Source organism: Eurosta solidaginis, chromosome 4 (assembly GCF_040869045.1).
Source record: "Eurosta solidaginis isolate ZX-2024a chromosome 4, ASM4086904v1, whole genome shotgun sequence".
NCBI lineage: Eukaryota > Metazoa > Arthropoda > Insecta > Diptera > Tephritidae > Eurosta > Eurosta solidaginis.
This window is the reverse complement of record NC_090322.1, coordinates 33,757,483-33,768,888: the sequence shown is the minus strand read 5'-3', so window position 1 is coordinate 33,768,888 and position 11,406 is coordinate 33,757,483. Positions and strand designations below refer to the sequence as shown.

Below are 11,406 nucleotides of genomic sequence, written 5' to 3'. Positions count from 1 at the left end.
TAGCAGTATACAATAGAACATATTAGCAGTTTGGAAACAAATGAAACTAATTAAGTGCACGCTCTGTACATATCATAAACATATAAAGTTCCAAAGCTAATATTATAAGAAATTTCTAAGAAAATGATGGAACTTTAGAAGTTTTTTTGTTTTTCTTAATTAGGTGTTTTAGCACACACTTTCAACCGAAAAAAAAAAATTTATGTAAGGCGCGATAACCTCCGAAGAGATTTTAGGTCAAGCCTCTCTTCCAATTTGCATCATGCTCCTTTTTTAATTTTTCCTACAAATTGGCGGGACGGGACCTACTCGTTTTATGCCGAACGGCATTAGCAAGGCAGATGAGTTTTCACTGAGAGCTTTTCATGGCAGAAATACACTCGGAGTGCATACTAAACACTGCCGAGGGGCGACCCCGCTTAGACAAGTTTTCTTTTAATTGAAAAAACTTGTTTCTAAAATTTTGATGTTACTTTGCCCGGGGCGTGAACCTAAGATCTTCGGTGTGGGAGGCTCAGCACGCTACCATCACACCACGGCGGGCCAAAAACTTAAGCTAAAATGGGCCGAATTTTCTATAACTCTAACTGAAATTAAGACGTATTTTGATTGTGTTTAATTTCTGAAATCTAGAAGGTTATTGCGTATTTTTTATTCACACGACTCAATTATGTATAAATAGCGCCCACAAAATATAACTTTCTTCACTTTATACTCAAAAAGCGGTGAAAATTATCTTAAACTAAAATGTATTCACACAATCATAACGCTCTCGTGTTTGTGGTGGTTAGTTTAATATTTTTGACTTATACAAATTCGGAATTTCGCGTTATAAATGGACTTAATTGGCATATAGCGAATAGCCCGTATTTGGTTTCAGTAAATTATTCCGGCGACTTTCATTGTGTTGGGTCATTAGTCACTATGCAGAGGGTGGTAACAGCTGCGCATTGTATGTACAATTTTGACGAGAGGGCCTTCTCTATTATAGCTGGTGTCACCAATTTTCGTGATACAAGTGTAGCTGGACAAATACAGCTGGTGCATCGTGTATTTTATCCACGTCAATTTAATTCGCAAACAGGAAATTTTGATGTAGCTGTGGTGAAAACGACTGATTACTTTACCCTGGGTCATACAGTAAATTTTATACAATTTTGCCGTTCTTCATTAAACCCAGGCACACAAATGCAAGTTAGTGGATGGGGTTGGACAACTCCAAGGAATGGGAGGTTTTCGTCTGTACTCCAAACTACTTTCCTTGAGATAAAATCGATGGAGGAATGTAGTTATCGTTATTCGTGGAATGCTATGATTATAACAGATGCAATGTTTTGTGCTGCATATCCTGGAACTGATACGTGCAAAGGAGATTCTGGGGCACCGGGTGTTGTGGATGGACGACTTTGTGGGCTGGTATCACAAAATCTGGGTAGTTTAGACGACCGTTTTCCGACTATATTTACAAAAATTAATGATGTAGATGTTCTAACCTTTTTGAATTGGGCGATCGCAGAGCCCTAGACCTAGATCAAAACAGCGATCAACTCAAAAAATCGTAATTTTCAGAAACGCGAAAAACTGTCTGCATCCAACACATGCCTTTTCTCGCTGATTAGTGGTGATATTTATAAATCGAGTATATAGTTCGGTAGGTCTCTTGAATTGAGAAGCCCGGTGATACCCATAACTTGCAGATTTTTGAGTTAGCTCCCTTTTGATCGAGGTGTGCGTTATATTAATTGCAGAGTGTTATTTTATTATTCAACTGTTGAGTGGAAAATCACCCTAACTCGACTAAACGCCCCATTTCAGAACTTTTTGCATAAACGTCCAAGCTCTCGTCATAACATATAAGGTTTATTCTCGTGAATAGAGCGTTTTCGAAACGGCAACTGGGATATGGTGATATTTCAATCAGCAGTATTTCATTTTGAGTTATCTACAAATAAATGTTTATAATTGCTATTTAATAAAATTTTTGTTTGTATTCAATTAAAGGGTGACGCATGCAAATGGCTTAGGTTGTGAGATCAAATATTAATCATATGTTTATAGCGGTCGTAGTATATCGGCGAAGTGGGTTACCAAAAATGTTATGCAATGTTAAAGACCTTATTTGGCAATTAAGAAAACGATGAAATTATAATAGTAATTTAATATAGTTGCAAGTCATGATACAAAAAAAAAAATATCTGAACACTTTTGAAATCAAGCATATAAATCAAAATATATTAGAAGTGTAGGAGTTCAAAAATTATTTGAATTTTAAATTAAAAATTTTAATTTGAGAACTTATGTTCAAATATATAGCGCGAAATTAGGGAAATAATATATTTTCGCCCGCTGCCAGAAGCATAAAATAAAATGTATTTAAATATATATTTGCGTCATATGTATGCGTGTATATAAGTATATGGGTGTCATTTAAGGCGGTGACACAATGACATTTTTCATATAGATGCGCTTAACACAAGCTTATGCATTCCAATAACATCGCCACAATCAACCAAGATGTTGCGTTTGTAAATATGAAGGAACTTCAGACTTGGCAATTGAAGTTTATTACGCCTTGCCAATTCACATACAAAATTTGGCGAAGCACTGTTGTAAACATTCTCCCTATACAACAAAAATACTTCCTAACATATTTTGTGTCGTATTCGATTGTTATATTGCAGTTTTTAATTGTGAAAAATGTTAGAAAATTTACCAACCAGTGGGAAAAATAATTTCAATTGCAAAGTGTGCCAACATCCTTAGCCAAAGCAAATGTCAATTTCTTCTTCTTATGATTTGCTTGGAACAAAATTGGGGAGTTGGCTACTTTTCAATATCAGATGGCGCTAGTGTCGCTCATTCTACCATTCTCCATAAAAATACATGCAATCTACTCGTAATGCATAAGCTTGTGTTAAACTCATCTATATGAAAAACTGCTTATGTACCGAACCTATTAGTAAACAAGGTGAGTGGTGAGTATTTGTGTGTTTGTGCGAGCCAGAAAGGAAATGTTTATAAATGTGACAATAGGGAAATAAATGGCACTACTGAATGAGTCAGGGAAAAGCGCAACATAAAATACAATGAAGCATACTTTCAGGGGGCGCATTAAACACATACATACACACACACTTGCACAGTTAAATAACTTTCCACAGTATTTTCATATTTAAATGCAAAGTAGCAACAACAATAAAATGTTACAATACAGGTGAGCGCGTTAGACGTGTGGGCTGCTTATTGCCTTTACAACCGCAAGGAAATTACCATTTATATATAACAATACTTACATTTTTATAGTTTGCAGTCACTTTAGTAACTTGGCCATAAGTTGACGGGCATAAAGCATGGCTGGGTATGAATTGAGCTAAGTTAAAAATATCGATTATTGATTACAAACTTTTTATTGGGTTTCTAAATGCGCCAGCAACCGTGCGTTATATTTGACTCAGTAATAACTCAACAGCTAGCGGAGTTAATGCTTAAAAAGAAACTAAAAAAAAAGCGAGAGTACGCACATTTGTAAGCTTCCTTTTGCTTCGGTTTTCAAGCTTGTGTCAACGCATGACATTTCCAACTTTTTGTAAATTCGACGTGAGACTATGCTTGAAATGAGGATTAATATTTTCGATTTCGTTTCAATGTGCACGTTCGGGAGTAGCAAGTAATTGCAGCAGCAGCATGAACAACCACAAATAACAGAAAATAATTGGCATGAAGAAATTTAGCCTGCGGAAACTTTGAAATGAAAAATTGAGCTTTGAATTGAAAGCTTATTTGAGAAAATCCAAAATAATGCGTGGCTTTCAAATCCTTAGTAAGTATTTTTAAAACTTACTCGTGGTATGTTGAGGATTATGATATGTTCTTTGTTGGGTGTAACAACAGCCAGTCGAAGTTTGAAAGTAAAATACAAATATTTTAATGGAGCTTTGTCTTAGTCCAGTAATCGATACATACCCTTCCCCCAAAAATCTGAATCGTTTGTTTGCAGTCCTGGACAACGGCAGAGAAAGTTATGAATCGACTCTTCTTCCTCCTCATCCTGACAGCTTCTGCACAGCGGACTTGTTGGTACGCGCCACCATCGAAACATCGGTGCAATGAAGCAATGGCCTGTTATGCCACCGTAAGTACTCTCACTGCAAACTTGCTAGCTTGAGAAGGTAGCTCGTTACCTTCCTATCCAAACATGGTCTTAAAGACCTCGCAGGCATCCTTGTGGGTTCACAGCAAGTCCGTTGCGCTTGTCTCATATTCCTCTATTTTCCTCATAGGATATCATAGCGTTGGTCGTACTGAGCTTTCCACCTCGCTTATGTTCAGTTGGGAACTTTTTCTGGCCTTCTCATCTGGGAATTCACTACATACAATATCACCCAGCAAATGAAGCATTTTGAGACACTTATGAATGCCAACAAGTCTCAAGAGCTCCGCACGACATCCCACTTTACCACATTGATTTATGCCTTTAAGGTGGCCTGGCTGTCGACAAAGAACGTTACTTTGATGTCTGTGACTGTACTATCCTGGAACCATGTTGTTGTTCTCTCTGTGGTTTTAACCTCAGCCTGGAAGAACCTGCATGAGACAGGAGGTCGGTACGATGTATTTATCTGCAGATGCTTTGAATGCATTCCAGCTCGAGTTGCCTTTTCGAGCTGAGGCCTTGCTCCCATTCCTACCTTATATTCTGCACTTGGAAGCCACAACCCGACGTTATATGATCAGTGTCGGACTTTAGGTCAGTTGTGATTCCATTTAGTTGCCCCTTGTCTTGTCATTTAATATCGTTGCTCATCTGTATTCGGTAGATTTCAACATGTTGCATTCTCTTAGTTCGCTTGTAGAGGCATTAAGTGAAAAATAACGTTTAACACTTCCTGAGGTGCGCTGCTCACTGCGCCTGACATACTCATGCATACTATCCTTTGCACATTGCCAACCCTATGTTGATTGCTCTTTCAGTCTAGCGCCCTCCACAACACTGTGTACATTCCGTGGATGATATGGGGTGACAGTCTTCAGTTCCTCCTGAAAGCCCTTTTTGAGTGCAGTGTACGGACACAGCTTTCTTTGATCTCACGTTAAGGTTCATTTTTTAGCTTAAGTTGAAGTTGAGTACCATGCCAAGGTATTTGGCTTCATAAGAGAGATTTATCATTCTGCCGTTTGGCTTCGGTATGCTAGGAGGGGATTTTGGCTTTTCTTGTGAACATTTCTTTTTTGTTGGATTAACCCCAGTCTGTTTCTTGTCAGTATCTAAAGAAGAAGCGATAGCACGGCATCCTGAGGAGTGCCTCTATGAGCTATTTTACAAACTGAGCGCAGAACCGATCCATCTAGCCATAGAGTCTTGGTTTCCATGTCGTATAAGTGTCCTGCAGAAGGCCTACGTGTGAATGTTGTTGAAGGCACCCTCAGTGTCGAGGAAGGCTGTCAAGGTATATTCCATCCAGTTCAATGATTTCTGGATGACGCTGACTACCTCTTGAAGTGCACTTTTAACTGTTTTGCCTCTCCGTGCTGAGTATTAGTTTGGCTTTAAATTCTTTTTTTTTGCAGAATTGTCTTAAATATATTTCTAAGACAATAGATAAGAACAAAGTCCCCTCTGGGTCCTCTTATTTATGTTCTAGCATTCTAGCATACTTCAATTTTCCACTCTTGGAGGGCAATTCCTACCATTTTTCCAAAGGAACTTTTAATTTGGCTGCCAACTAACAATGCTTTCAATATCAAATGTTACGATATTCTTCCTCTTCTTCTTCTTTGTCGGAGAAGTTTATCGATGTTGATAGTAATTTGCACGATATTGATCTTATATATATCGTAAACTAGCACTATCAACGTTATGCCACCCCCTTCCTTTCATTATGCACTTGGGGTCGCCACAGCCTGGCCGTGCGTGAAGGCAATTTGTTCGGAGAAACTCTAAAAAATTGCACTGCCTCAGCATATGCACCAGGTATTCTTCAGTGTTTGTAAGTCAGCTTTCTGTATCCTTTAAAACTGTGGCTATCTTCCTGGTATTCCTATTGATATTTTGAAAAGTATTTTTTCTTAAAATCTAAGGGCATACTTTACTTTTGGGAATTGATTGCCCTCTATTATGGTTTTGGTGTGACACTTATGAAGTGAGTCCCCTCACCTAGACACATTTCGTTTATGAAAACATATCATATCGGACTTCTAAACATCTGCAGCTTCGGCTCGATTTGGGCGTTGTTCGAAGAATATTTGGATGTTTTACCGACGCAGTTGATTTAGAAGAATTGACAGTTGAAACCTCCTTAGCTAATTGTCGACTGTATTTCAAATGTTCTTGAAAAAAAAAACCTGCAGGTCGCCTTTCTGATAACTTGTGTAAGGTGATCCCTTTAAGTAGGCGCTTAACTTCTTCTGAAAAAGCATTTTAGTTGTAGCTCTTTCTTACCAACACGTGATGTAGATCGCGTGATATAGATCACGCGATGTAGATCATGCGAGGTGGATAATTACATTGCGCTTAAGCCTCTTTTCTAGGTAATTCAAAAATGCGTTTAAAAAGGTATTTCTGGTTTGATAGGCTTTAGTTATGGTTGTCGTTATTGTAGTAGCAGTACTTTTCCCTGCTTGTAGGTACGACCAATGTAAGAACTTTCATCAAAACTCTAGAGAACTACCCGATTAAACACGTTTGGCCCATTAGCAGTTTGATATTTGATGGGTGGATCCACAGACTAAGTAACTAAATAGTTTTGGGCAACTTTATGTGCAGAAAATTGAACTGCTAACTCAGATTTAGCCTGAGTATGTAAGAGTTTGGTCTGTTGAAATGTGTAGATCAAAGTTTGGTCAGTGTTCTACTTCCTTTCTAAGTGTACATTTGGTCATAGCAAGGCGTTTTAAGTGAAAGCTCATTCACCGATACTGTAGGGATGAGATCCAACACGCTCTGAAGCAACATCATAGCGCTTTTAGGATGCCCATTTCTTTGCCTGTGAAGTTGATCCACATGAATCAGTTGACTGCATGGAGGTTTAGGTGGGTGAAAGTATAGCAGGATCCGTTGGGTTTTTAACATCAAATATAGCATCATTCTTTAAAAAAAAAATTCAATAGCATCGTCAAAACCCACAGCCTGAACACAATTGTTTTGCTTAGTCAGTCAGATTTTTTCTTCAATATTCTTGCAAACTAAAAATATCAACACTTCAACTTAATGCTCACAGCAGTTAGATAAACTGTGCTGTCATTTGCAAATGCACAATACAGCGTTCACGCATACACACGCAAACACCCACATGCCTTCTGCGTGCACACAATTTCACTTCTTATTTCACGCGCTGTTTGAATGCAATTTCGAACACTTGCACGCGATGAGCCACTTGACAAGCTGACCCGCACAAATTGTCAGCAACATGAGAATGAGTACTAAAAACAAAGTAACTGTAAAACAAATTTGTACACACGCACACTCCTACACGTTTATACGAACATTGATGATTTGACAGTGCCAGCGCCTTAATGTAGGCAATTTTTTTCGTACATAGCGCTGTGACGCATGTGCGGCGCATTTTTTGCTTCCTTTTTGGAATTAGATTTTTTTTCATTAATCTTAGTAAGAGAAGAGTTCTAACCTTCTTAATAATAACAGACCAAGCCGGATAAAAAGTTTGTTATGTAATAAAATCTTGTTGGCAACGGAAACGGAAATGTGCTGTTTTTCTACAACTTTCTAAGAGGAAATGCGGCAGCTCGCACGTCACGTGACCGATACTTTGATGAACTTCAAAGTGTTTCTGTCACACAAGCAGATGGGGGTGGTGCAGAGGCTACCCAGCGTTCTATCATGAATATTTTTTTTAGCGCCGATAGTTTTAAGGAGGTTTATCGATGTTAGTAGCCCTTTTCCGCATTCAGATCCGAAACGTTGCGAAAAATGTGGTCATTAAAATACTAGCCCTAGCATAGCGGGAAAGAATTGATATTACCAAGTTGAAATGTCTAGGCTACCCATCTTCCTCCTTCTATCCAAATCTTAGAGTTGAGGTTGAAAATTGTGTTGTACAAGCTTCAAGTTGCAATGCCTTAAAAGTACAGTTCAAGGGCGTCAGATAAATTGAACATCAGATTATTTTAAAACATGCCAACATGCACCAAAAAAGCAAATATCATCAATGTAAAGTCTTTGGGAAAGATAAATAAGAGAGTGGAAGAAGGAAAATGGAGGATTTTTGTTGTTCGTTCGGTGAAGAGCTCACCTAAGTGACATTTAAATTAAATTCTCTTTCTTAGAGAATGTGCTCCGGAGCAGCAGCTCGGATGCGGATGGCAAGGCTAGTGACATTTAGTTGTAAGATGCAACTTCTTAAGACCAACATTGAGCTACCGCACTAATGCATCGTATTCGAAGCGTGTATACGCTGGATGTTACTTTCAGAAAATGATGGATCTATCCGGAAAATTTTCGAACTACCAAACTGCGTTCGGTACTCCTCCTCCAGAGTAGTCAATGAATGCAGAGAAGCCCCAAATGAACTAGGAACACTATGGATGTGTTATGAGTATCCACACATAGAGCCTCTTCTGGCTACTGGGCTTGATCGTAAACAGGAGCTGTTCTTTAGACCACAGACAAATACCAGATGACCACAAGATACCTTAACCGGCAACTTGGCGCATCCGACTAATGATAAATGAAAGCTGAGCTATGTTTCTTATTTGAACACCTTTGTTTCAGGCTGGCAGATGGACTCATAAACTGTCACTCTCTAATACAGCTCATTCTGACTTTCAACTTAAAGGCTCTTTCAGGACGAATAAAGAGATTCGCTATCGCTTAGTGTGCTAGTTGGACTTGTTATGTGTCACCTTCCTATGGTCGAACAAGGTTTCGTTCTTTGATAATCTAACAGTTCTTGACAGGGATAAAATCTGGGGGGAATCATTTTTAACAGCTTTCACCATAGTTCTAACATTGAGTCCGCAATCCACAAAGTATCCTAATAGCACCTCAATGCATTGAGCGATAGCTTCCCTATCCAAACTAACACGCGCTCAGAGATTTCAGGCTAAGAGCCACCATGCAAGTCTTTTAAAGATGAAGGCCTCAGATACTTTTATTTCTTTAACTGACTTTTACTCCAAATGGATCAAGTACTAGTATTCGAAGATGTTAACCGCAATACCTTCAGTTTTGACCAAGAGAGTACATTTGCACATTCCACGAAGTCTTTTATCTCATCAATACAATTCGACAATAAGTGTTTTCGTTAATGAGCGCTTAGATCAAGTCTACGACTTCTATCGTCGAAAGAATTCGCGAACTCCTGCTCGTCAGGGGGCATGGTATTTTTTCTGTTGTTACTATATGGGAATTTGCCTTTTTCTGGTTACAAAAATAGAGAGTCCCAGCTCGGATTGAAACAGGTGTCAGTGAAATTGTCTTTAGTATACGACGGGTCCCATCGTACTACTCATACAGTTGATCCATCAAGTACTTGAGCATATGTGCTCGCCTTTAAGCAGCTCCCTGTTCGGTACACACGAGGGGAAAGCAGGTATTGATTTTACGCATTGTGTCGGTAGCCTTAGGCTCTTAGTCTCGTAATGAAAACGACTTACAAATGAAAAGAGATACCAATTCAGCAGGGGTCACTTTTTTTTATCTATTTTGCATATTTTTGAGCTCCAAGTATGTAACTTGTGGTATGAAATAATGTAAGACACACAGTGCAGAGTCTGGTCGAGGGGTCTTCACTAGAATCTTCTCTTGAGTTAATACTGTTACTGCAGATGGATGCTACGTCCTGCATCTTGCAATCGAATCCATTTCAAGTTGAAAGAATTCCTTGGTATGAGATCTTGGAAGAAGCGGCTTGCCTTGACTAACTGAAAAGAGGCTGAACACCTACCGGGGTATACTTTACGTTCCTCAGTGGAAGTGTGTACGCCCCCTATAACCTGACCCCACCTTTTTGTATGCCATGACTCCTTAATTAACTTATCCAAACAAAAAATGAAAAAGTCCACCCCATCACCTCTCTTTGAAGTGACTTGTAGCGAGCAAATGAGATTAATTGGGGCAGGAGCTTTGGCTAATGGCATTCAAGCTGCATAATTTAACTTGAATAAGTTTTCTATATCATTAGGAAAATTTTTACTATCCCCATAGGTATTGGGTGATGAAAATACAAAAGTGTTCAAATAATTTTTAACAAACCAAATTTGCGTTTCGACCTTCTACTAGAATCTAACAATGAAACAAAACAAACAAAAAACACGAATAACTCGCCCACACCAAAAATCAAAAGCTAACAATTTCAACTTTTTCCATACTTTTCCCTAGGGTGCTTTAGTTTAGTCAGTAAAATTTTATTTTTAATTCAGTTTTCTAATTTAGTTCAACCATCGAGCATGAAATGAAAGTCATCACCTCGCTGACATTAAGTAAATGTAAATGAAAGTAGTATTTATGTTTGTAAAATAAAGCTTTTCACTTTTTATACCCAGCTGTTCAGTTAACTATTTTAATACAAAAATAAAGCTAACGTTTTGCAGTTTCCTCTAAGATTAGCTAAGGCTTCGTTTCCTTTCAGCGTGCTTTGCACACAGAGTATATTCACTTTGAGTGGATAACGGTTGGTTGTACAGGTATAAAGGAATCGAGATAGATATAGACTTCCATATATCAAAATCATCAGTATCGAAAAAAATATCATTGATCCATGTCTGTCCGTCCGTCCGTCTGCCGTTAACACGATAACTTGAGTAAATTTTGAGGTATCTTCATGAAATTTGGTATGTGGGTTCCTGGGCACTCATCTCAGATTGCTATTTAAAATGAATGATATCGGACTTTAACCACGCCCACTTTTTGGATATCGAAAATTTCGATAAACCGAAAAAGTGCGATAATTCATTACCAAAGGCGAATAAAGCGATGAAACTTGGTAGGTGGTTTCACCTTATGACGCAGAATAGAAAATTAGTAAAATTTTGGACAATGGGCGTGGCACCGCCCGCTTTCAAAAGAAGGTACTTTAAAAGTTTTGCAAGCTGTCGACTGTGTATAAAAATTGGGCGTGACTTCAACCGATTTCGCCCGTTTTCACAGAAAACAGTTATCGTGAAATTTTGTTTTATTTTTGTATTTGGTTGCACCATATCATTACTGGAGTTGAGTGTTGACATAATTTACTTATATACTGTAAAGATATTAAATTTTTGTTAAAATTTGACTTACAAATTTTTTTTTAAGTGGGCGTGTTCTTCATCCGATTTTACTAATTTTTATTTGACACATATATAGTAATATTGGTAACGTTCCTGCCAAATTTCATCTTGATATCTTCAACGACTGCCAAATTACAGCTTGAAAAACTTTTAAAGTACCTTCTTTTGAAAGCGGGCGGTGCC

At 38.2% G+C, this 11,406-nt stretch overlaps 1 protein-coding gene across 1 annotated transcript in view; it reads right to left on the bottom strand.

Annotated features, from left to right (window-relative positions):
* Positions 1–731: 731 nt before the first annotated feature.
* The window catches only part of LOC137249578 (uncharacterized), a 101,678-nt gene continuing 91,003 nt past the window's right edge, over positions 732–11,406 (bottom strand). The window contains exon 4 of the mRNA XM_067781208.1: positions 732–1,942. Within this exon, the coding sequence (XP_067637309.1) occupies positions 1,939–1,942 (4 nt within the window). The 3' untranslated portion in view covers positions 732–1,938. The remainder of the gene's footprint in view (positions 1,943–11,406) is intronic.